Source organism: Acanthaster planci, linkage group LG01 (genome assembly GCF_054643075.1).
Source record: "Acanthaster planci isolate LZ-2023a linkage group LG01, COTS_SCS, whole genome shotgun sequence".
Taxonomy (NCBI): Eukaryota; Metazoa; Echinodermata; class Asteroidea; order Valvatida; family Acanthasteridae; genus Acanthaster; species Acanthaster planci.
This window is the reverse complement of record NC_141777.1, coordinates 15,558,677-15,585,739: the sequence shown is the minus strand read 5'-3', so window position 1 is coordinate 15,585,739 and position 27,063 is coordinate 15,558,677. Positions and strand designations below refer to the sequence as shown.

The 27,063-nt window shown below is 38.6% G+C and overlaps 2 protein-coding genes across 4 annotated transcripts in view; one reads left to right on the top strand and one right to left on the bottom strand.

Annotated features, from left to right (window-relative positions):
- Positions 1–27,063, bottom strand: part of LOC110982511 (uncharacterized) — a 110,364-nt gene that overhangs the window by 11,318 nt on the left and 71,983 nt on the right. Inside the window, exon 1 of one of the 3 annotated variants that reach the window (XM_022240952.2) lies at positions 7,187–7,375. The exons of the other annotated variants lie outside the window; for them this stretch is intronic. The gene's annotated coding sequence lies outside the window, so the exon portion shown is untranslated. Of the gene's footprint in view, positions 1–7,186; positions 7,376–27,063 lie in introns of those variants that run through there. 3 annotated transcript variants of the gene reach the window in all.
- LOC110982512 (serine palmitoyltransferase 2-like) overlaps positions 7,579–27,063 on the top strand; it is a 32,983-nt gene continuing 13,498 nt past the window's right edge. The window contains exons 1-9 of the mRNA XM_022240953.2: positions 7,579–8,044; positions 19,795–19,965; positions 20,512–20,666; positions 22,012–22,157; positions 22,757–22,881; positions 23,344–23,437; positions 23,605–23,710; positions 24,499–24,718; positions 26,303–26,429. Of these exons, the coding sequence (XP_022096645.1) occupies positions 7,796–8,044; positions 19,795–19,965; positions 20,512–20,666; positions 22,012–22,157; positions 22,757–22,881; positions 23,344–23,437; positions 23,605–23,710; positions 24,499–24,718; positions 26,303–26,429 (1,393 nt within the window). The 5' untranslated portion in view covers positions 7,579–7,795. The remainder of the gene's footprint in view (positions 8,045–19,794; positions 19,966–20,511; positions 20,667–22,011; positions 22,158–22,756; positions 22,882–23,343; positions 23,438–23,604; positions 23,711–24,498; positions 24,719–26,302; positions 26,430–27,063) is intronic.

The window sequence follows — 27,063 nt, the reverse complement described above, 5'->3', positions numbered from 1 at the left end:
ACCAATGATCAATCTGATCATGGCCAACCAATATGAGGTCAAAAATTTGTTACTCAAAAATACACTCACTATGCATGTTCAGTGCAGTGACCAAGGGGCTGGTTAGTACCGGTACATAGTCAAATATCCACTGCCTAAAAGTTGACAGCTTTGTGCAAAAGACTTGAGACCCCAATTACAGAAAACAAGCCAAACAAAAATCGTGCCACTTTTTACTCACTCTTCAGCTCACAAAATTCTCTAAAATGTTTACGTAGCAAAGACAAAGTCTCAAACCAAAATGTGACATTTCTTCAAAATTTGGCACAAGAGAGTGAAGCTAAGTGATTTGCACTACTAAAATTAAAGAGTGTTTGATAGGTTCCAGTGATCAGTCTACAAGTATTTTCGTGTACTGCATATACATTGGTTTATTGTTAACACATCGTGTTTGCAGCCCGAAGGCTAAATTGCCACAATGCATAGAACATTAAAATACTTAAAATTCGTTAAATCAAAAATGATATACAGAGAAGACAAAGCAAGATACAAATAGAAGGGAGACTATTCATATAAAACTTACACAAAATAGAGGATAGGAATGTTCTTTTATTGTTGAGTTTTACATGGTACAGTCATCATCATCATGTACATGTGCCATACTCTATCAGAGCCTCGGCGACCACTTTCCTCCATGATGACCTATCTACAATTAATAACCCTCCTTTTGTTGTAAACATCAAAAACAGTCAAAAATTCCTTCCGCTTGATTTTCCCCAATACACAGACACATATGGGAAATTTTACCAGTTTTGACTGATAGGACAACTGGTTCAAGAAAGTGTCTTTGCATGGGAGGATTAAATTTAAGCCTCTCGCTGCAGCTGTAGCAGTGAGGCCAGTCCATTCCTTTATGTTGCCTACTCATGATGTTCTCTGTCTGCCTCTAGAATGACTACTATTGGCTTTTCCCTCCACTATGGTAACATGTACATTCCAGTGAGCTCTCAGGTCTTGAGACATGGCCAAAGTAGTGTAGTTTTCTTTGTTATTTCACTTCCTAGCAGAACTGGGTCAGTACCTACATGTATTTTTTTCAAGGATGGAATTATTTGTTATTCTTTGGATGTATGACACCGTGAGGATCCATCTATATGACCACATCTCAAAAGTTGTCAATCTTGACTCATCTGCTTCTTTCAGGGTCCATGTTTCATGGTCATAAAGAGCTACTGACCAAATCCCTTACAAAAAGTCCCATGCAGATCCCATGGGCTGCCCATGGGACCCCATGTGTGCACCATGGGACTGGCAAAAAAATAATGTTGGTTGAAGTGATCACCATGGGACATTTTGTGGATACCATGGGAACACTATGAGGCTTTTATGATCAGCATGGGAACACCATGGGGTTTTATAATCAGCATGGAAACACCATGAGGCTTTTATGATCAGCATGGGAACACCATGGGGTTTTATAATCAGCATGGAAACACCATGGGGTTTTTATACTCTACATGTACATGGGAATACAATGTGATTTGTATGCGGACACCATGGAAATGCCACACAAGCACTATTCAAATTTTTGCAATCATCAAGAGAACACTGGGAATTTGCATTGATATGGCATCTACACAGGTACACTTAGAGGCTTTGTTGTATTGTAAACCACATTAGCTGCTGCCATTAAAATGCATAGCATGAACTACAGTACACAGTTTGGAATGGAATGTTGATTTGATCACTGCAACTTTGCCCTTCACCATGAGATGCACAGGACACTCACAATGGGAGGCATGGGTAAATCACCATGGGACACAAGGAACAATTGACATGGAACAATCACCATGGGATGCAAGGGACAATCGACAAGGGAAAACCACCATGGGACGCATGGGAAAATCACCATGGGACGCATGGGACAATCACCATGGGGTGCAAGGGACAATCGACATGGGAAAATCACCATGGGACGCATGGGAAAATCACCATGGGACGCATGGGAAAATCACCATGGGATGCATGGGACAATCACCATGGGATGCAAGGGACAATCGACATGGGAAAATCACCATGGGACGCATGGGAAAATCACCATGGGGTGCAAGGGACAATCGACATGGGAAAATCACCATGGGACGCATGGGAAAATCACCATGGGACGCATGGGAAAATCACCATGGGACGCATGGGAAAATCACCATGGGACGCATGGGAAAATCACCATGGGATGCATGGGAAAATCACCATGAGAAATTTTCTCATGGGATACCCTAATGGGACACTTTTGTAAGGGATGAGGCACTTTAGTAGGCGCAGTTTGATATTTCAACTGGCAGATCTGTCTTTCCAGATCTCCCCTAGTTTGGTAGTATTTGTACGGGCCATTTCTATTTGTGTTATCTCCTTGCTACAACTAATTACGTCATTTAAATCAGCACCAAGGTTTATAAACCTGGATACTTGCCTAATCTCATTGTGTCCGATATAGATATCTGTTTGAATTTAAGATTTTCTCACAACCACAACTTTGGTCTTACTGTCATTTATTGTCGACCCATACCATTTTTTCTTTATAAATGTTTTCCTCCTCCGTCAGGATTATCCCTCTTTCAATCTTTATTGCACCAATCTTTGGAGTAAATGTGTTTGTTATTTCCTTTATTGCAGTGTAATGCCTTGCTGTTGCATGGTACCGTACAGTAGTCAAGCTATTAACATTTCTAAGTTTGTATTGCACATGTTTATACCTCGCTTGTGGTAACCATTCACTGAAAATGCTAGAATCCTTTGAAAGGAAAGCAAATAGAAGGGAGAATTTTCTTCTGCGCATTTCAAGAGAAACAAGATTACATTTCCTCATAGCATTTTCATAAGCAAGATCAGTAGACCCTAGGATAATTTTTAATGTACGTTTATTTTATTTTATTATTTTTATTTTATTACACTTTTCCACTTGCTATTTAACCAAAAATTAAATACATTATAAAATATTTTTCAATAAGGAAAAAGAATTGAAGTTAAAAACATATACATTAAACAATTGACAGCGCACAACAAACAGGTGACGGATGCAAAAATGAATATGCCTAAAAAGCCAGTGAATGGCAAGCTGGAACAGGTGACCAGCACCTCTACAGAGCCATCCTACCACATGGCTCCCCCCACAAAAAAACAAAAAACAAATATGAAGTGGAAAAGACTGATAGAAAATGAACAAGGAGAGATAGAATATGAACAATTTCTGGATTCCTTCACATATTTTTAGATAATACATTTTTCCATTGGCTTTGTTATAAATAACATATTTGTCCCATTTAAGATCTGAACTAATCCAAACACCAAGTATTTTAGCCCAATTATTGGTATTCGGTAGATCGGTATTCAGGAATTGAAGTTCTTGAAACCTACATGTGGGCATATTGCATATGATATTCATATTAAAACATTTGTCAGGACTAATTTTCATAATTTTTCAGAGCCCAGTCACTGAATTCATTCCAGATGACTTGAATAGTGCATGTGTTACATTGAAAATTATTCTAAACTAGTGTCATATATCAACATATTTTAGACTCAGGATCTTGTCTTAGGTGTTCCCAGAGCAAACAGCTCTGTTGAATTTGGTAAAAAACCCACAGGTCCAAATTTTGTTCCCTATGGAAGACCCGCTGTCAGGATCATGTCGTTTTGCATGTGTTTATATCTGATGCACTAGGATCGTTCTGTAAAAAGTTACAGATACATGGAATTATTGCTGGGTGTACTCCCAAATACGACAGATCCTTGATAAGAATGTTGCGATCCACAATATCAAATGCGTGATTATTACAGTAGGCCTACTGTAACTTTGGACAGTTCCCCATGGAAGCACAAATTATCAACAAGCTTTACAAGATAGTGGGTTTCAAACTGCCTTTCCTATTTTCCAAACTGACTAGGGTCTAAACTCACTTGGGAATTTGACAAAACCCCCCAAACAACAAAATGTTCAGCTATATGTAACTTAGCAAAATGATCAGTTAAAGAAATACAGTAGTCAGAGTAACTTGGACTTTACCATGTTGACAAATCCTCTTCTTAAACATTTAGACATGATCAGCCCATAGTAGATCCTGAGATCACCTGACCATGTCCCAATGTTAAAAAAGGCAAATTGTAGAGTCTAAAATACTCAGACTATTAAAGAATAGGTTGGACCTTGATCCATGTTGGAGGAAGAGATACATGTAGGAACACCAGGCGTGATAGGGCATAGGCCTACCTAATTGCTTTTTTCCAATGATTTGGAACTCCTACACCTTCTTTGTAAGAGACATTAAGAATATGCTTAAGGGATGATTGATTTAAAGGTTGATTAAGCCTTTTCATCCCTGCATTCATTCATTTCCAACTGATGTTTCACAATGTACATGAAAAGAAGAGATAAGTCAAACATTATCCACAAGTCACCATACATATAATTTGCACACTTAGTACTTTGACCAAAATTTGTTCTTAAATAAGCTAAATTTCTAATGGCTTCATTCTCAGTAGTTGAAAGTTTGACTAAAATCCTACATGGAATAACATCGGATGTCACAGAAGTAACAGGACCAATGTCATTTGCAAATGAGTCGGATCGGCTTCAATTTCTCTTTTTCATTCTCCTGGATTAAATTGTTTTTCACTTCAATTTGAAGTTATATTGAGGCATGAATTTTTATTCTTTCAAATAAGTCACAATTAGCATTAATATGAGTTATTTCTACGGATATTATGACAAAACTTCTCTTTCTATGTGTGTCTGAAAATGTCACAAAATGCAGTGCCACTGAATCCATGCCCGTCACCGCCGAGGGGAATCTCAAAATTCCAGGCACACAATACTTTGTTAGGCTCCGTATTTCTGATTAAAGCCTTCAATATTTGGCAAAAGTTGGTCAAAGTCGTCATTGGTGCCTGTATCAGATGTCAGACATCAATCATGAATGAACAGCGATTATTTATCCATTTCCTAGATAATTTCAATCAGTCCATTTTTGTATTTAGTCTGTAAAGTAAAGCTTTATGCTCTGTTGACATTTTTCTTGAATCCATCCTGGAAAGCTTTTATTTTGCACATACATGTGCATACAGAGCCATTTCCCAACATCATTTGTATATTTTGTGAGCTATTTAATTCCAAGAAAAAATCTTTTAGAAAGGGTGATTCCCACAGTCCTAGTCATCAGACCAGTCCTTGCTTTTTTCTTCAGACCACAGATGCTGGAACTAGCATGACACAGGGCATTTCCTCACTTGTGCCCTGGTAGCGGCCACAAGTGTGTGTACATGTGTAGTATGCACCAAATTGAGGGCAAAGGTCACTGTGTACACTATATCAGACGATCATACATATTTAGCGTTATTACTTCATACATGTACTTGGCTCTTAAATACAAATTGTGCTAATCTACACATATATCTGAAATTGATGAATTGAAATTTCCCTCTTTTTCTGCAGAATTTGAAAATAATTGGACTTGATTAAGTTCCAGAAATTATGACAGGACGATGATAGTAGTATGCATGCAAATTCGTGTACATGTACATCAATCGTGAAAAATACATAAAGAAATCAATGAATGAGGTCGTGATGACATCATTTCAGAAATGCAATCAAAGATTGACTGTTAATGAACTGAGTAAATTTCATAATGATCAGACATTGCCTAACACTTTGAATTAAAAATCGTACATTATGACGTCACAAGATTTTCCAACAAATAGGTACACGTATCTAATAGACCTGCTGGAGGTATAGCAAAGGAATTTTGAAAAAAAAAACTTGTTTTGTTTAGGAGGTATATCAAAGAATGTCAAAATGACAAAAAATTATAAATCGTCAAAAGCAGGTGGTGACATCATCATGACTCAATTTTTCATATATCACATTTGGATAAATTGTGTAAAATTTCAATCCACTGCAATAAATGGTTCCATATACACAAGCCCGAAAAGAACTCAACTTTGTGGGTTTGTCACATGACAAGTGATGATGTCATCATGAAGGATATCTTCTAGGACCATCCGTGGATGGTGGTCGAAGTATATGCAAAGTTTGAGGGCAATCACTCTTACTAAAGTGCCAACGTACTATGACAGAAGGATTACAGAAACACCGAAAATATGATTTTTGTTAAAAATTGGATTTTTTCTTAATCACGATGTCACTATTCTGTGGGATATTTCCATTTTTTCAATCAGGTTTCATGACCTAAAGCATGTCCGTCTTAATCCTATTAACACCAGCCTGTGTACTTTGGAGAAGTTTACACCGAAAAATCTGGTCTTTTGATGCGGGTTATGTTTTGACCTAGTAAAAATCACCTTAATTAACCCCTATCCTCCCACCAGGTGCACTGATGTGTATAAATTTGTATTGTGCGATCACATATTTTTCGTCCTCTTTAATCCTAATGTTTTCTAAAAAAAAAAAGTTACACACCATCTGTGACATTGTTCATTGTTAGAACTGAAGAAAAAGAAAGGCTTTTTGAGGGGTTTCTGTTCCTGTCTCTTGAAAAGTGTCCTATACTTCACCATCGCGAACCACAGAACGAAAACAATTGCTGCTTCGGCAGCGTAGCCGAAGCAGCTAAAAAGTCAGTAATGATCGATCATCGCCAGTAAATTAACGTCAGTGCATCAAAAAGTTTACAACGTGAAAGTTGGATGCGTGAATATTTGCATGCGGATGAATTTAGGGTACTCCGCGATAAATGTGGATGGGATAGTGAAGCAAATGCTTGTCACCCTCGTTGAGTATGGACCGGACCCAAAGGTCTACCATCATGGGCCCTAATCTACCATTCTTGCGGTCGGAATGTCGTCACTTATTCTTGATGCTTCTCTGATTGGTCAATGGCTAGCCTAGGCTATTCCGTATTTCACGCTTGAATTATTGACTAAAGTCTTGACCTTTTTTCACAATTTATGCGCTATAAACATTTCCCACACTGTACTGAAAAGGTTTCAGTTATTTTCATCGTATTGCTGCCAAAAAAAAGGAAAACGTGCAAATCCCTGTAGAAAGTGAATGGAGAGTTGCCCCTTTGCCCACACGTCGAGTGCAGTAAATCAAGGAGAAAAGAAAAGTCTTTTCTTTCCTCCATGAATAAATGGAGAATAAGCAAAAACACACCGACTAAACTCGTAAAAAGTAACTGTAACTAGAGCTTACATTGCAAAACCTAATCCTGTGGCTTATGGGGAGACTTGTCATGAGTCAGTTGGTTGGGCTAACACAAAAACGACTTCACTTCGAGTTTCGCCTCAAATTTCCCGGGCTAGTGTCGACATACATGTATATGTACTGCCCTGGTGTACTGTAGCTGACTCAGCTGCTGCGCTGCGCGCGGTGACGTGAATGACCGCGGGTGTCAGGTTGGCAAATTAGCGCCACCTAGAGCTACCCGGCAGAGGTCCAGGCGGTCATGAGCCTTCGCAATAACGTCCCCAGTGTAAGTCTTCTGCAGTGGTACCCATCCTATTTCAGGTTTATATTTGCGTGGGATCGTTCACTGTGGAAACAAGTCTGGTTGACCCCGCCCAGTGCCCTCGATCTCGACTTGTACTTCGGATCGTCATGGCACGGCGCCATGTACATTGAATAATGTACACTGTATATGTATGCACATCGTGTACAACAACGCAACGCACCGGTCGTATCCATCAACAGTAAGCAACAGTTACGTAAACGTTGTTAATTACAATAAATTCTCTACGTCTCCAATGTTGTAGGCCTTCAAAAAATTGAAATTGGCACCATCTTGGGAGGGACACCGAAAAAATGAGAACCGTGAATGTGAACATGGCTCTCCGTACGAGAGCTGGTAAGAATGGTACGGTAATTCTGCAAGTGCCAGGGAAAGGAGCGACCGAGACGAAACAAGTGCTGTACGCGGCGGGGGAAAAAGGCAATGTTACGAACGGTCAGATTGGAAGAGTGTTGAATGGAACGACCAAGACCAACGGTCACTTCTCTCCTGTTTGTAATGGCCACGCTGTTGAAAAGGCTGTCGACATCGAAGTTGAAAAGGTGCAGGATTTGCTTAAGCCTTGGCGTACTAGGACATGTACATGTAGGACTGACTATTTTGGGGGTAGGGCCTATGGCCTATGCGGGGAAAGGTGAATAAAAAAAAAATTTGGTGGCTGACCCCCATAAAATTAGGCCTATGTAACTTGCACGAGTAGGCAGGCCCCTTGTGCCCCTGGCAGTAGGGGATTTCATATGTTTAATGCCTGAAGGCTGAAATCCAAACTTCATCAGGATTGTCACAAACATTTAAATCCTAATGAGTAATAGGCCTAGGCCCTATATTCTGAAATGAGAATGACTCAAGAATTTTACTTACACCCACGACACTGTCGTCATGACTTATGGTCATATTCCTCCGAGTTAGAGTCTGAATTTTCATACAAGAAGGGGCGTACCCTAGCTTTCCCAAACGTATATTTTCCGATGTAGGCCTATGGCACCTTGAAAAACCCAGCCTGTGGGATTGATCTGCTGACTGGATGTCTACATTTAAAAATGATGCCATTAACGAAGGCAGTATGACACTTCTTGCATCCGAGATGAAGGTACCCGACAGGTGCCATAAATAAATGCATAACTCATAGGCCTATGACACGGTCACAATATTGATCAGTATTGAGTTAAGTGTGCACTTTGCTGGTGTACAGTACGCCCACAGCACGTGTATGTGTGTGGAGCATGGTACTTACATGGTCCTGTTTGTTTCACGCGGATCTGGATCACGATCAGTGATCAACTTTGGTTCACAGACACCAGAACCTGTCTAAGGTTGCACTACACCAAATACGCCCCCATAGAAAACAGTGCAAAATCAAACTGAAATAGCACTGCCTGTTGACTCTCGTGAAGAGGTTGGCCTCCTTTTTTTAACTGAAAATTCAAGATTATGGCAAGAAGATCACTTTTCTTTTCAATTTCATGGGAGTTAGCCACGAAAATCTTTTTCTATTCGCCTTTCATTAAGGTACCCCCAAAACAGCAGTAAAACTAAGCGCTCATTTCTTAATGTAGTTCCCAGCGTCTATCCACAATAGGCCCGCAATTTGGGGCTTTTGGTGAAAGAAATACCCCGAACTGGAAACTACATGTATCAGTCCAAAATTTGGTATTTATAGAAATATTTGTATGATGCCTCCTGATTATGGCATGTCTTATTGTAAAAATTCCGTGGGATCACAAAATATTAATGAGCTCACGCGCAGAAATACAACCCTTTAATATCACCTCAGGGACCGGTTTGGCAGTATTAAAAAATGGATTAAAGCAAAGAATATCTATCCGAAATATAGAAACTAATTTCAAAAATTGGAAACGCTTTCTTGTTTTTCTGAAGAAGTATAATACAGTTTGTCTGTTGCCACTGAATGTGGCAGTGTTTTGTGTGCAATGACAATCTTATTTTGTAAACAAACTGAAAAATCAAACATCTGCAAAACTGCGGGACACAGAAAAGAAAAACTACCAGAAAGAGGACAAGCAGACGGAATTGTTGATTGAAGCTTTCTAATTTCTGTTTCCCTGGTGTCTTCTTCCAGTTATTATAGGACAGAATAGTCAATAAGCCCTTCCGAGAGACACGGTGTACATTCCTCTGATCTTTGGCTATAATTGTTACTGTTTTGACAACCTCCAAAGACAAAACTGCTCATTTCTCCGCCTGTAAATAAAAAAGCACTAAAAAAAAGAACAGGGCACCCCCTTTTGGTCTGTTGCCATGGGCGCCGCCATCTTGTCTTTACAGGTTGCACTACACTAAATACGTGCCCATAGAAAACAGTGCAAAATCGGACAGATATAGCGCCGCCTGTTGACTCTCGTGAAGAGGTTGGCCTCCATTTGTTTTACTGCAAATTCAAGATAATGGCAAGAAGATCACTTTCCATTTCAATTTCATGGGGGTTAGCCATGAAAATATTTTTTTATTCGCCTTTCAAGGAAGATACCCACAAAACAACAGTAAAACTAAGCGCTCATTTCTGAATGTAGCCGCTCGCCTCTGTGTAAAATAGGCCCACAATTTGGGGGTTTTTGTGAAATACCCCAACTGGAAACTATCAGTCCCAAATTTGGGATTTATAGAGATATTTCTATGATGCCTCCTGATTATGGCATGTCTTATTGTAAAGATCCTGTGGGATCACAAATATTAATGAGCTTGTGTGCAGAAATACAACCATTTGGTGGAATGCACCCCTAATGGATAGCGCGAAGCATGTTTGGGATCACTGGTCACAACCCAGATCCGTGTGAAACAAATGGGCCGAATGCTATTCAAATTTCATTTCACTAGTTCCCTGTTCATCTGTCACGCGAGGACAGACTCTCAAGGTGATGGGAACCAGTTTCATATGGTACAACCTATACCAGAGTGTCTGTTGGGTGCCTTGAAATCCAACACAAGAAGCACTGCCTTCATTGGAAGGCATTTTTTTCAAAATGGCGACATCCATGGTCACTCAGCATATCAATACCCGAGGCTGGGTTTTTCAATGTGCCATACCTGTACATCGGAAAATATATGGTTTTGGAAAGCTTTAGGGTGCTCATATGAAAGTCCAAACTCTGAGGAATACCGCTACCACAGTGTAAGCAAAATTGTTGAGTCATTCTCTTTTCAGAAGATATACATGTATTAGGATTCAAAGTTTGTGACAAATCATGCAGTTTGGATTTCAGGCATTAAAGTCATACCGTGAAATAGGGCTGTGATGTGATTCAAAAGAGGGCCATCTGCAGCCCTACATGTACATGTGGGGCTGAACCCCCAGTGCCTTTCCCGTAACTTGCCCCAAGTGTGTAAGGTCAAGTCCACTGAGTTTTTAGTTTAGCATCTTTGGGGTCATTCTATAAATTAGGGGTGATATTTTTTTCGTGTCCATGTCATGTCTGACATGATTTGTAATGAGCACATTCTGCAATTTCCAAGAGTAATAAATTGATGCAAATTACTTGCCAAACAAAGCGAAATAGTTTGAAATCAATTTCAGTGACATTTACATGTATGTCCATGTAAAATTACACAGGTCAGGTGTAATAGGGACACAAAGAACTCACTCTTTTGGACCCCAAATTTATAAAGTGACCGTTATGGGTTTTTAAAATCCAGCCACGATAGATGAAAACAGCAAACTAAAGTCAATAATTCCATTTTCTGAATAAAATCTCTCCCCAAAACCTTTCCAATGGATCCTTTTCTCTAAAATGTCATGATGAAAGTTGTTTAACATTTTGGCAACAGTATTTTCTATTTAATTTCTTTTTCAATAAAAAGATTTAGGGTTGGTGCTAGGTTGGAGCAGGTAATTAGAAGAATTTCTTTTTCAATAAAAAGATTTAGGGTTGGTGCTAGGTTGGAGCAGGTAATTAGAAGTAGGATTATGCTTGACCTTATCAAAAATATAAACATACAAAATGCATTTAAAATAAGGCATCCTACTCGTACAGTGTAAAAATTTCTACGACTGGCAAAAATGTTTTCCCAGTAGATGCTACTTAATACTATTGTCAGATTTTTCTAGATTTGTAAATGGTTGTTGCGAAAAATTACTGCCATGCTTTACATTTATCTTTTAAATGATTTGAGGTGATAGTGAAGTCAAAAATACACCAGAGTTGCATTTGAAATGTGCAATCCTTGACAAAGAATGAAACAATAATATTGAGCCATTCCCAAGAAAATTGCTACAGTTTTATGAATACATGTACTTGTATTTGGTTATAAACGTATTGCCTTCTTGCTGGCCAAAGTGCCCCACAAAAATTCCAGTTTTCTGGGCCAGATTCACCTTGCCCTAATTTACCTTATCCATCATGTCCCTCTGTGCAAATACATTCATGTATGTTAGCCTATTACAGCCACTGAAATCCTTAACTTTACTGTACATGTAGTTGTTTTTACACACATTGACTTTTTTAGTGACAGTTATTTTCCACTTCATACCAGCCCAATCGATTGTCTTAATGTTTTGCTTTTAATACACACATGACGGCCAGGTAAAGAACAGAAATGCAAACTGAATCTACATGTAGCTTGCGATCAATTCTCCTTTGTAGCGGTACATACACACACCATGGTGACATGTTCGTAGGTACATGTATGTGTACATGTACTAGTATTGGTACATGTACAATGTACATGTATGACCAATTGAATCTAGCCCCAGTTCAGGAGTGCACGGATACTTGGAGCAGCAACACCAACAGTAAATTTAAAATATTTGTATTCATACACTCAAACTCAGAAGTTGGTGGTGCCTGAATTACATATACATGTATGTTATGTGTGTAAAGCTGTGCACTCTTATAAATGAACTGCTCTTATGACAATTTTTGTGGGATCTGCTATGGTGTACATGTACACTGTCACTGTGGCATGAGAAGCGTTTGCAGTCTTGAACTTTGAAGCCTGAGCATTATTATCAGTGTTGCAGCAATGTTTGGTTTGTGACTAACTTTTGCATCAGGCCACTGAAGTACATGTAAATTGTTTCATACCAAGTGGTGGGGAAACATGTACATGTAGATTGTATGTTAGTAAGAGTCTGCTTTCATCCCACAATCGACAGGGTTTCCTGTGGGGTAGTGACATGTGAGGTGGTCAACAAATTTTGCCAAAATTCTAGTGCCTAAAGCAAGTGTTTCAAAAAGGCAAAATAAATTCTATAAACCAAGGAAATCTAATAACACATTTGCACTGAACTTCCCGTGTAAAAGTGTATTCTTTACCATTCTGAATGATGTAATACTGATCTGTTTCAATAGAAGTAAGTTTAGCTTACTTCAGCCCACATTGGCAGTGGTGGCTGCGCGTCCATGTCAGCACATAAGTACATGTACTATGTAAATGTACATGTATGTAGAATACGGAGCATGCACTCTGGGTTTTCTTATATCTGTGTGCATGGCAAATCAATCAAACTGGCAGCAAAACGGGAGACTAATTTTTCTTGAGTTGAAAACCTAGAAAGCTTGGTGTACCACAGCTACATGTACCTGTAGATGGACCCTCAAAAGTGTTCAATGAAGAGCAAAGTTTTCAGTCACAAGCGTGCATTTTAAGGCTGAGATTTAATGTTGACTTTCTGAATTTTGTCACATCACTGCCAAATGAAATGGCAGGTCGATGTCCAACATTAACATATTGTAATCAACGACTGTTGCGTGCAAGACCTACATGTACATGTACTTTATGACTTTACATGTACATGTACAGTATTTAAATGTAATCTGATTTTTTACACGAGGAGTGCTGTGTGCTGGTGGGAAATCAAGGGGGATGCCATCTTTATTGTGTGAAATTTTTAATTTTCACTAAATTAAAAAAAAAATGTTGGAATTATTGCAGAGTATTTTCCAGCAATATTTGTTTGTTTTCTTTGGAGAGGGAGTAAGGTACACATGTAAGGGTGGGCAGATGGTTTGCATGCATAGTTTCTTATGCTTATTTAGGTATGAAACAAAATTTAAATTTCTGAAGTGGAATTTGGGATTTGGCGAAAAGGAAAATAACCATTTTTTGAAATGGAAAATCATATAGCAGATTCATTCTGTCTTTCATATCCCAAAACTCGTTACTAGAGCAGGTGATCACACCTTTACTGTTGTTGCAACCAAATAATGCAAAAAATTGCCCACTTGCATTAGGAATGCCAACTCTGTTAACAAATTTAAAAAATCACTGAAATCATATCTTTTTCCTCTGTATTTGTACTTTTTAGCTGTTACATGTAGTTAATAATAAGTATTTATTTTGTCGTGTGAAAGATGAGGTACAATGTAATAGGATTTTTGTCGTGATTGTAAATGCTGTGATTTACACATAGTACAAGTACCTGTATATGAAGAAATGCACCGTACAGTGCACAAATACATGTACATGTATATTAGTATTACAAAAATGATAGAGACAAAAATGTACTTGTAATTACAATGTACATGTACACTGCACCTTTTTTAGAGAGGTGGTTTGTACCAAAGTACATACATGTGATCAAAAGATTCCTTTCAAAAAGCTGTTGAGTACACGTAACCATTGTGTTATTGCAATTTCAACACTGACCTCCAATAAGCAGTGACTATGAGTCATGGGTTAATTGTAGGCCAAAAGAGCATTACCTGTGTATAATAATTGAAACTTAAGTCCCAAATGATCATATTAAAACGTCAAAACACAGACAGTCAGATAACAGATGCTCCATGATGTCATCCCACCTGAAAAACCAGACAAAATGGCAGATGAAAATGTTCACATGAAATGCTTTTTAAGTGGCAATACCACCCCTTGAAACCGAGATGTACTGGGGGTACCAGTATTTTGTTCTTGGTCAGCTATATTTTGTTGACGATTGGGCCATTGGAGCTGCATAACATGTATGCTAGTAATGAGGAGAAAATGGACAAAATGATTGGTACTGAATAAGAGGAACATCGTTGTACACCTGTCATGCCAGCGTGCATGTTTGTATAGGCCTACCCAGTGACTCAACGCAGAGAGTTGGTGAAGTTGAACCTGATCCAATATTTCCACTTTGAAGGAAATTTCCTCATTTTAAGGAAATTTTCATGTCTTTAAAGGAAAATCTAAATTCTGAAGGAAAGTTTAGAAAAAATTTCAAGAATACAGAAAAAATCATGAAAAAGTAGATTTCGGTTGTGTTCCAATGAAAAAAAAGGCAAATTCAGAACAAGGATTGGATGTATGGTATGTATCTTACGTCGCTTCTTGCCCTTGGGATAAAAGTTGCCATCCTAAACCACGTTTAGCAGCAGTGTTCGTGCAGCTGTTTGACTGGTTCCCATCAGTGGTCTAAGCCTGGTGTATGCGGCACAATTCATTTTATGAAAAACAGAGTGAATTCAAATGCACATTATTTATGGACAAAATGAGAAAAATTCATAGAAAAATTAAGGAAATTTCAGAAAATCTCCGGAAAAAAATCCAATCTAAGGTGATTTAATTTTGAGGAATGAAACACTGACCTTATCCAACTTTCCTGACTGTCTGTGCTGATTTTAGCGTTAGTCAAGATGAAGTGTTTCCATATTACTGTGCATCATCAAGGATTGATTGGTGGAGCTCTCTGCTTCTCCTTATGTTGATACGGAAATCAGGCTTAAGAGCATTAGTATTGGCTCGTTATTTTCTGTTTTTTCTTCTGGATGTAATGACACACGTTTAAAGTGTAAACCTGAGCAAAATTTGTGCACAGTGTTGGAAACACAATGTGGACTGTCCGTTTTTTGTTTATTCATGTACTTGTACATGTAGCTCTCCACTAGACCTACATGTACATGTTGATTCACATGTTAGTACCCATAAGGGCATTTTTCATGAACTTTGAATATGAATTTTTTTAGGGTAATTAAAACAGCCAGATGGAGAGAAATATCTAATTTGGTGAAATGACAAATTGTACAGGCATCTTCACTTTTCAAACAATGTCCTGAACCAGGCATAGAAAACAGTATTGAATATTCACATGCATATCCACATGTACTGTGCACCGTATACATGTACATGTATGTGCAAGACTACAAAATTAATTCCAGCTGCCCTGGAAAATCATTGCTAGATTTTGTCTCTAATTTATCAAATTATGCATACTTATAAGCAGCACATCTTGGAATGTGTCAACTTGAGCTCCATGGGTTCAGAGCACACATGTACATGTATGTTGTTGGGTCTGCACCAACATGTACCGGTATGGTACATTTTGTGGGGCTAAAAATGCAACAGGGACAATTTTTTGCCCTCTCAGTGCAATCCTGATTTCCTAACAAAAGAAATTATCCTTTAACCACTGAGGGACTACATGTACCCACTCAGCACACCATGTATGCAGTATACATGTAGTTAAAAGGTTTTGTGTTGATCTGTGTGTACATTTTGTATGTGTAGGCTGTGGACTAATTGGAATTGGGGTTAGTTCTTCACATGATGGGAGTGGAAGTACATGTACATCTACATATCATGTAGGCAAGAAGGAAAGGTACTCATATTTTAAAACAGAACATGTTTGAAACATCAAATGCATTTCCCAAAATGGAATGCAGTTTTGCAGACCTAACATGGTTATATGGTCTGCTGTTACATGCATTTCCAAAACTGAAAATTACATGTATTCATGTAGAATATACCTATTCCATGTTTTTTATAATTTGGATGCATTTTCCCCTGACTTTGAATGGGACACATACTGTACAGTGCATTTGAAAGTGAACACTGTGAATTGAATTGGGAAATGTGAATAGAATTTACTTCCACATTCATACTTTCAGTTCACCAGGTGTTAAAAGAATTTCCCACTTGTGTGAAAGTGTAAAGTTCTTTTATCACTTCTGTGAAAATGTACGACAATTCTTTTTCCACTTGTGGGAAAATCTGTGATAATCTTTTCCCACTTTTGTAAAAAAAAATTCACAATAGAAAGGTTTTCACGGTTTGTGAAATGAAATGAATTCCCTGGAATGAGAAAAAGTAGGAAGAGAATTTCCCATTTTCGGGTTAACTTTCAGTTGGCACTGTTCATCACAGACATGTACATGTATCTCATTTCATGCAAATTTTAAAGCACTCGATATTTGTACATGTTGATGTGATATACGGTACTGTTAAGGTCACTTTATGGGGTGATGTCTATTCACACAGCTTGAGGAGTGTTGTTCAGTGGCACAGTGACTGTTGTTCAGTGGTGTGGTGTGTATTTTTCTGCACAGCGCAGTGTAGGTGCAGCTTGTACCTGATAAGCGTGTGTAATACTTACATGTATGGTGTAAATATCAGTTTGTCATCAGATCTTCATTTTGTACAGGTTTTACATTAAGTTGTAACTGTAATACCCTGTTGTTTTATTATTAAGAAGAATCATTTTGATGGCATGATTCTGTGCTTTCATTCATTGTTACTTGTGTCAACTGTCTGGTTGAATTGAATACCTGGCGGTATTCAATATCAAGATTTGTGGCATTTTAAACCAGACTATCAACCCAGTGGGTCTTGGATTTATTTCCCTTTCTTATTCAGATATATTTCAGTTAAAAGATATTTGTTACAAATTTACATTGTCAGTTTTTTATGTTGTAAGGACAGCCGTGCACTGTGTGACTGCACTGTGCCTACCACGATTCAAAAAGATTATAAATTTTGTCATAAGAAATGTTTATAATTCACACTTCAGCATACTTTGTTTTGTTCTGTGACAAAGCATTTTGAGAACACACTCTTGACGATACCGATATTTAAATTTTTAAAATGAAGTGTATCAACCCTAACCCCCTAGGCTCCTGCACTAGAAAGCATACTGAACCTCACAAAATCCAACAGGTTCATGTACTTGTCTATGTACTTGTACATGCAGGTTAGTGTACCAAACCTGATAAACTCCAACAGAATGAGCCCGTTGGAGTTTGAGTGATATGGTATGGATGGGTCTGTGCAGTATAGGATGACTTGCACTGAACAGTACCAAACCTGACAAAATCAAGCATAGTCCAACAATTGGTACAGCAAGCCAGACACTGCACACAGTGACCCGTGTGTGTCCCAACTCACACAGAATCCAACACCATCTCCCTGGGCCTTTCATCCCAAGTCTCACAAAATTCAACAACAAGTTCCTCAGGTACGGTACCAAACCTGCCAAAACCTCACAAAACCTGCTGTTGGAGTATGGCAGGTTCTGGGCAGCTAGGGTTAAGCTTGAAAACACCTGTAAACTAACTTCAAAGTTCAAAGCTGTAGCATTGTGGTTCTGGCATTGTACCAGCATGAGCCATATTCAAGAGCTGTAGTATTTGCTGAAGGACTGATACCATTCCCTCAGACATGTATGTAAACATGCATTTCCACAAGGCATCACGTACATGTATATGTTTAGTACATGTACTCTACATGTACGTGTATCTGTGCTTGAAGAAAAAAGTGCACAGACCTGCATTGTAGCTTTTTTTTTCTGGACACGTAATTGTAAACGTAGAAATTATGTATACCGTATGTCAAGGGTTGAATTCCATTGAAACACAGCTGAACCACAGTATCCTATAAAATCTAGTGGACCAGAACACGTTACAAAACGCAGCACTCCTTAGCAAAAGTGATTATGAACCAATTGATTTGTGAAACAGGAACCGTAATGTCTCCAAAGGTTCATGTACATGCACAAGTTTGTGTGTAATACCCATGCTTGTTCATGTATTACATGTATCTCAAAGAAAGTTAAGTTTGCTTAAGTTTCTTTTTTGCACATTTCAGAATAGTTTGTACATGTAGATAAATACATGTATGTCAGAAAAAACATAGAGAGTCGTGTTTCTTGTGCAACCAAAGTTGAAATCACTGGCTTCACTTCGTCAGTTCAGGGGGTATTTTGAAACCTTTGCATGTACATGTATCTGCCTTTGTAGTGGGAAGAAGCTAATGGTTGTTGCTTTTAAAGGAATGAGCAAGTATATGTACGGCATGTAAAAAGTACATCAGTGAACATACATTTGCAGGGTTAACCTTAACACCATGACTGTTTTCCCAGGAACATCATTGCTCATTTTCAAAATTGTGAAGTCTGGTGCTTGTCAATAAGTCAGTTGACGTTGCTTTTTGAAAACTGAGCCAACTCATCATGGAAGATGACAGTGATGTACAGTTTTACCTGTCGCTTAGGAATCAAAGAGAATTCAGAAATTCACATGGAGTCATGACGTCAGAGTTTTAGTTTGAAAAAGTACTGGTTTATTATTCATTGTTTCTCCTGCAATATGTTACCAACTTTTCAGTGACAGATTACATTTGGATAAGAATGCTGTAAGATGTGAACACTTTTGAAATTCTGAAATAAACACACACGCACAAAGCTTCCAAAACCTAAATACCATTGACAGTATCACTTCGCAGACATGAAATCAGCCACATTTTATTTGCAAGTTTTTGATGAAGAAAATCTCTTTATCTTTTTGTTACAGGTCAATCCGATCTTTCGTTGTGAAGATTTCATCTTCTTTATGATTCCTGGCTCTTTAGTTTTTGTTGGAAGTTAAGTCTTAGTTCTACATGGACATGTACCCATAATCTGCATACAAGTGACACATACTGTACATGTACATGTACATGTATGAATGCACCCGTACTTACAGTCAGGGGTTTCAAAATGTTTCATAGTAGCAGGCAGATGGATGAAAGCAGGCGGCAGTGAGTCCATCCCCTATTGACCTTATTCATGTAAGGCCATTTTGATCTTATTCCTCAAATATACATGCACAGTATATATTGCAAACTGTCAATTAAGATGGCACCGGACTGCTCTATAATTTCCGAAGCATATACAGTGTAAAAGGATTTTAAAAAGGATTTCCCATTTGCAGTGTTTTATGTTATTTATGAAAGAAAACCTACTGTACACATTCACATGCAGATTACAAATTTAGATGGTACCTACAGCAGTGGCGTATTCAAATGATAAATGAACTGTTCACGATATTCAGTAGCAGCTGAAAAAGTGATCAGTACAAGGCCTGCTTTTATGTACAATGTTTGTATATATGTGTCTACATGTACCAGTAACTACATTAGATTCTGTATTTCTTGATACCAAGTACATGTACTTGTATTTACTTACCACCAAAAAATAATCCAGTCTCTACTTGTGCTCTTCTTCATCCAAGTTACAGGGTGTATTTGGAATTCTGTGTATTCTTAATTAATTAAATGTAATAAATTAGAATGACTAATTAATCTACTGGTGTCTGTTGTATTGCAGAAAAGTAAGAAGTTGTCGGACCAAGGTCCCAATGAGAAGGTGCCAATATTGATGGTCATAATAACTGTGTACAACTATGTTGTTTTGGCCATTATTGGATACATCAAGGAATACTTGTGGAAATTGGGTGTCCTTAAGTCCCCTGGGGCTTGTGAGTCTCCCAAATTGAAGGTAAGACCAAGACAGTGGTGGATGGGAAGAGGGGCATCTAGGACCACTGCTTCCTAAATCATTTTGTATCGGAGAATGTTACTTGGACTATTTCATTTCCTTTAGATTTCCAAAATTAAGTGCATGAAAAGCCCCCAAAATTAAGGCCACAAAGGATTAGTTATTAGAACCAGTTTTGGGAATTGTATCTGAATCACTGATCTCTGCATATGGATAGAAACACACCAGTAACAATGCGCAAACAAATGAGGCCCTCGTGACTTAATTTTTAGGCCTTCAAAGATGGCTGCCATACATTTGTACAGCATAGCATGATAGTGGGGGTCCTATTAGAGGGGGACAAATAGAGTCAGAACATGGCAAATGACTAATTTAAACCTTTGACAGTATTAACGTAGGTTGGTCTTTCTTTGGTTGCAGGAGACATCCATTTACTCCCTAGTGTTTCAGTGACTGTATGTTCATTCCCGTGTACTCGGATTCATTAATAAAAGTGATAAAAATTACTTGTACATGTACATATTTTGGATTTTTATCTTCACACAGGACTTTGTTCCACTTTATCAAGACTTTGACAGCATTTATATTCGCAATATATATCGGAAACTTAAGGATGTATTTGAGGTTCCAATCTGTAGTGTTCCTGGTGCAGAAATGGATGTCATGGAAAGGCTGTCTCCAGACTATAACTGGACTTACACGTAAGTCAATTTGTAATGGATGGAGAATTTCTTATATAGTGTTCAGTGTGCTTGTCTTTGTTGTACAAGTAGTGTGCAAGTTCCATTTGAAACTTTTTTTCTGATCAGCGGAGCTACATGTAATTTAGAATGGAATTGTTGCATGTTTAGTACACGTACATATATGTACATGTGTATTGTGTGTTGTTGTTAAAGAGCACCTCTAAGGAAACCATGTTTGCTCTGATTTTATCTGTTGAAATAAATATGGAAGGATCCAAATCAAACGCAGTGTCATTTGTCTTCAGAGCTCAACTATAACAAGCTAAAAAGGGCCTTTTTTCTGTTTGTGCTAAGATGCGAATTCTGAATGTAGATTGCATCATTTGGAGAAAACAGAGAAATAAAAAAAAGGAGGGGAAGCCTCACCCTGGGTTGGTAGTGAATAAACCCTAGTGGATTAACAATGGCTACATGCATTGTTTGGCATGCCCAAACAATGAGAGGCCTGCACTCTTTAACATGGTACTGGTACATGTATGTATGGGCATAGTACTTTCGTTGCTGGGGTATGGTACATGTACTTTGGCCATTCACAGCAAGATACTTGAAGCACAAATGGTAAATGCCATGTACATGTAACTGCACCTGTTGCCCAATTAAGATGTGTGTATAGAATCTGTGGTTGAGATGTATTGTTACAGTACATGGAATGCATGCACTTCAGATTTGAAGTTTTGGCACCTACATGTACATGAATTTCACATGTACGTGTGCTTTATTCATGTTTTATATTCGTCCTTGAATTGTCAGTAGACTTAGTGTTTTATTTTCCTATATATTTGGAATTCTTTACAAGTGCTGCAGCTGCTTATTGTAGTGTGCAATGTTTATTTCATCTGTACCAGGGTACAGTATACAACTGTTGCCCGCTGTGTACATGTACATGTAGGTGTCCATGGGGTTTTGTACACACGAGGGTGTAAAGAACCCATGGACCCCTTCACAACAGGTAACAAACGTTTTATTATACCACGGTAGTAGATTTTATGAATGCAAGGGAATGACATGACACATTATACATGTACATGCATTTCATTTCATAGAAAGTGTCTTTTTACCAAAAAAGTCTTTAGTTTAGTAAATTCAACTGAAATTAATTGGTACGGAGTACCACCATTTTTTGTCTTGATATCTCCAAAGAAATTGTCCAGAAAGCCACCTGAGTCTGTCATGGCTCCCTGTAAATGATGCTGTTCTATAAATGTTGTTGTCTTCTTTTGTAGTTATTGATGCATCGGTGTATGTTCAGTCCCTTACATTCACGTATTCAAGTTTGAAATTTCACCATATTTGTCTTTTGTAGTTACACGGGGCGAAGTTTCAGATGTATCAACCTGGGCTCTTATAACTACCTTGGCTTTGCTGAAAACTCAGGACCACGTAATGAAATGGTAGAAAGTGCGGCAAGATACTACGGGAATGGTGTCTGCAGCTCTAGACGAGAATTAGGTATGTATTGAGCATAGAAAGGAAACGTTGGAGCTACCTGTCCTTACTCTTTATTGACTTTGGGGGTGTTTCTGGAAATCTCAGGAAAAAGAAGGGATTGTGTTTAAAGTTTGTGGAAAACAGTTGTTTGATTCAAAAATTACTTACCTCATAGTGGGGCCAGTATTGTACCGTGGAAGCTGCAGTTAGCATCTTTCATAAATGTGATTTACAAGGAGGGGTAGTCTTTGTGGTTTATACAGATATGTAACAGTTTAGATTCAGGAACTGGTCCACCCTTTTGTGGAAGTATCACAGATTGTCACCAATTTCAACATGGTGGATTTATTCTGCTTTAATCATCTCTCATCATCCCTCATGCAAGACCTTTCATGATTTCATGAGCTGTTTTATCTCTGTGGTCAAAGGTTTTATTCTATCTTCTACTCATTGAGAAGCCCTGAAGGAGTATATTCATGCAAGACCCTCTTTTATCTGTGTGACCACTGTAAAAAAAATTTGTGTCATCAAAAATCCCTGGAAGATTCTTTACAGCACTTAATGTAAGATGTCTTGAAATACCAAGAATCATACTTTCCACCATCCCTTTTTGATTGCAGGTACTACAGACAAAGTCGAGGAGTTAGAGAGGTTAACTGCCCACTTTCTTGGAACTGAAGCTGCAATGACGTTCAGCATGGGCTTTGCTACTAATGCTTTGAATATTCCTTCCTTGGTGTCTGAGGTGAAGTAGAAATGTTTTGGAGTAAATTTTAAGAAGACAATATGAAGTGTGAATGTAAAAAAGGGGAAACAAGACAGAGATCACATTCAATGAATCAAAACCAACCATGCATACTGGGAAAAGATTATTTTCCTGTTGAGATGCGCATCATTTGCTCCATGAAATTGCAGTGTTCTGTGTAGCAGTGTGTATTTTTATCTATTATATTCAGTGCTGGGTATATGATAACCTGAAAACAGAGTGTCACGTGTTAGATTTCCTTAAGCTTAGTCTAGCAACTGTAGGTCACTCAAGTGTGCTAAACTGCACAGTTTTTGCTATTAAAAGAAGCACATTAAAAATTGCACTTTAAATTATTTGATTGTAATAGATGCCAGTGTATTGTTCTTCAGTAGGCTTTCTTTGTACAACAGTTGAAGTTGGCTCTAGTTTCTGAAGTTAGATGTTCTCTATCCCTGACAGGGTTGTCTGGTGATAAGTGACAAGTTCAATCATGCTTCCTTGGTGCTTGGTATAAGACTGTCGGGTGCATCAGTCAAGGTGTTTGAACACAATGGTATGTTAAATTAAATCATCTTCATAATGTTAATATTAATAAGTTTACTTGTCAGGGGCATTGTTCTGTACCTTGTGTAAAATATGTAGCAGGTTTTGGGTTCACTAATGAATTCAGTGGCTGTCTCCCTAAAGTAGACTAGAATTGGTTTTATTTTTATATTGCAGACATTGATGATCTAGAGCGTGTTTTGAGAGGAGCAATCTCTTCTGGTCAACCAAGAACTCACAAGCCCTGGAAGAAAATTCTGGTAGTTGTAGAAGGGATCTACAGGTATAAAAACATGGAACTTCCCTTTACAGCCCTAATGTGGCACAACAATGTAATGTTCGAAAATTCAATATTTTTTGTCACATAGGCAAGTTTTCCTTTGCTGATGTGAAGGCATATGTGGTGCAAGTATTTGCAGCAGGCAAATTTACAAATGGGATTTTTTGTAAACTGAAGTTTCATTTTCAACTGTATTCACAATTCATATTTTGGGACGCAGTTTTTGCAGCATTTTTCTCTTCTGAATTTGCAGCAATTCACATTCTTAAACAAAGGAAATGTTGGGAATGCAAGTGTGATTTGTCAATTCACGTGTGAAAATATTTCACACAGTTGGAATGATGTGGAAAGATTTCCCACATTTGGCCCACTTTTTCATATTTTGGGATATAAAAACGAATTTCCTGAGAATGAGAAAAACCTGAAGAGGAATTCCTGTTGGTGTTGCTATGGAGACATCATAAGACCTAAGATAAGACTGGTCATGAGACCAGTCACAAGTAACAGTGTGAACAGTGACAAAGGAATGCTTTCGTTGCATGTCTTCTGAATAGCCTGTGATTTGAATGCAGACTGGAGGTCATGTTATGTATGTCTTTGTGAGGTTTTGTGATGGTCTTAAGAGGTGTCGACTACAACACCAATTCTCATTTCTACGTAAATTTCAGTGATTGTATCTATGGCATTACTTAGTAGTATCATGCCAAAACCATCTTATAAATACTTGGCCACATTGTATCCACTGATTATAAAGCTCAATCATTGAATTTGATTGTTTGCTATCTGTGCAGTATGGAAGGGTCCATTGTCAAACTGCCAGAAATTGTAGCTCTCAAGAAGAAATACAAGTTCTACCTCTATCTGGATGAGGCTCACAGCATAGGTGCCCTTGGCTTGAGGGGAAGGGGAGTGTTGGATTTTTATGGAATCGATCCCAAGGAAGTGGATATCCTCATGGGAACTTTTACGAAGAGCTTTGGTGCTTGCGGAGGATACATAGGTGGAAGCTCGGTAAGTTCCCATTTCTTTGCCCTAAACAGACAGGGTTGTGGGATCCGTTCCACTTCAACAGTTTTTCTGATACCACTGCGATGCTTTATTTTTACAAGTTGAGCCTTAAAGATTTTTCGTTCAGTCTCTGTGATCATTTGGACCACTTTTGTCAACATGTCTGCCAAAGACATATTACGGGCAAACCGTTATATATAATTAACATCTCCCCAACGCAAAAATACATCTTGAAAACAGTTCGCGGTACCCGCTGCTTCATTTGACTCGGACCGGCCAGCCGACCCCGGCAAGCTCGGTGGTCGAGTGGTTAAGACATCTGCACTAGTAAGCAGGAGGTCGTGGGTTCGAGTCCCATCCGAGTAAGCTTGTGAGGTTTTTTCGCAAGCTCTCGGACAAGCACTGAGAATACAGTGCTTATTAATATACGTTGGGTACGGGCAAACCGTTATATATAATTAACATCTCCCCAACGCAAAAATACATCTTGAAAATACATGTACTTTGTCATTACAATAACCATAACACAGTGGAACATCGCTATAACCAACACAAACATTTTGGTTTGCTGAACATCCCTCATGGCTTTCCACTTTGACCAAACATTGCAAATTTGATTCAATGTCAGCCAGAAAATAATTCATTAACTTATTAAGTGGAGAGAAATCAAACTCGTGATGGAGTAATGGCCATCTCCTGGCTTGGTCTGTATCATTCGTGGGCACAGGTTGCAAACATTGTACATGGCACATGTGCATGTATGCATCCACTGGCAGCCTTGTAGACTGGTTGCTGAGCATGTGTATGCAACACAACTACAAAACTTCAAGATTTTAGCTCAAGAAATCACCATAACAGTAAAATAATATGCAGATAGACCCCATTTGAACTTGGCGCGTGGTGCCGCATCACGTGCACACAGACTCCTGACCAATCAGGCCCGATGAAACTGTCTATCCATGTGCCAGCACGTGATTTACCCAACGGGCATATCACTTTTGCAGAGAGCATTATCAAATGTTAATACAGGGTCACGTGATGTGTTTCAACTAATAGGGAAAAAACCGTCTGAAGTATTTATGAAAAGGGTTTATGCTAGATCTTGTTATAAGATTTATAACGGGTTTTGCCCTTACCCAATGTATGTATTAATAAACACTGTATGCTCGCTGCTTGTCTGAGAGCTTCCGAAAAATTCACAAGCTTACTCGGGTGGGACTCGAACCCACAACCTCCTGCTTACTCATGCAGACGTCTTAACCACTCGACCACCGAGCTTGCCGTGGTCGGCTGGCTGGTCTGAGTCAGGTGTAGCAGCGGGTACTGCGAACTATTTCAAGATGTATTTTGCGTTGGGAAGATGTTAATTGATAACAGGCTTTGCCCTTACCCAACGTATGTATTAATAAACACTGTATGCTCAGTGCTTGTCCGAGAACTTCTGAAGCACTGAGCATACAGTGTGTATTAATACATACGTTGGGTAAGGGCAAAACCCGTTGTAAATTAACGTCTCCCCAACGCAAAATACATCTTGAAACTTGTTGTAAGAGTTGAGTGGTGATGATTTTGTTGTTGACATGACAGGAACTGATTGATCACATCAGAAGGCATTCTCATAGTTCAGCATATGGTGCCTCAGCCCCTGCTCCTATTGTGCAGCAGATTATCTCAAGTATGACAGCCATCATGGGAGAAGATGGTACAAACACAGGTGGGTCCGTTTCTGTCTCTCTTTGAAATGTGCTGGTTATGCTCTTGTTTGTCACTGTCTATCATGTTGATCAACTGCCTATTGATTGACCACCTGCCTACCTTGGCTCATGAGCTCGCTACTCACATGCTGTTGCTTGGCTGGCTTCATTTAGTTGTTTATTCCCATCATGTGAAAACACTTTTTACTATTTTTATTGTCCCAGAATAATTGTGTGACTGGATGGTACAAATGCAGCACATCTGTGATATCATAGAGTACTTGGTCCCCACCCCATCATGCAAACCTTAACCCTAACCATGCTGAACTCAACAAGGTCATGCAGGATTTCAGTGGTCCCTTGGGGGTTAGGGTTCCTAAGGACCATTGAAATCCTGCATGACCTTGTTGGATTTTAATGCAGGGATTGATAATCAGACTGCTCTACTCATTGGTACCCGTGCTATCAGTACATGTATGAACTACAACATGTACATGTATATTTTGAATTTCAACAACCCAAAACCACGAAATGGTCTAAACTCTGAGGAAAGTATTTGTTTGTTTCAACTACATTTTTTTTAAATGTGGGTGTGCATGTACATGTTCTTGTGTTTTCCATTTTCATGTATTGATTTTGATGTCACAGTGCATG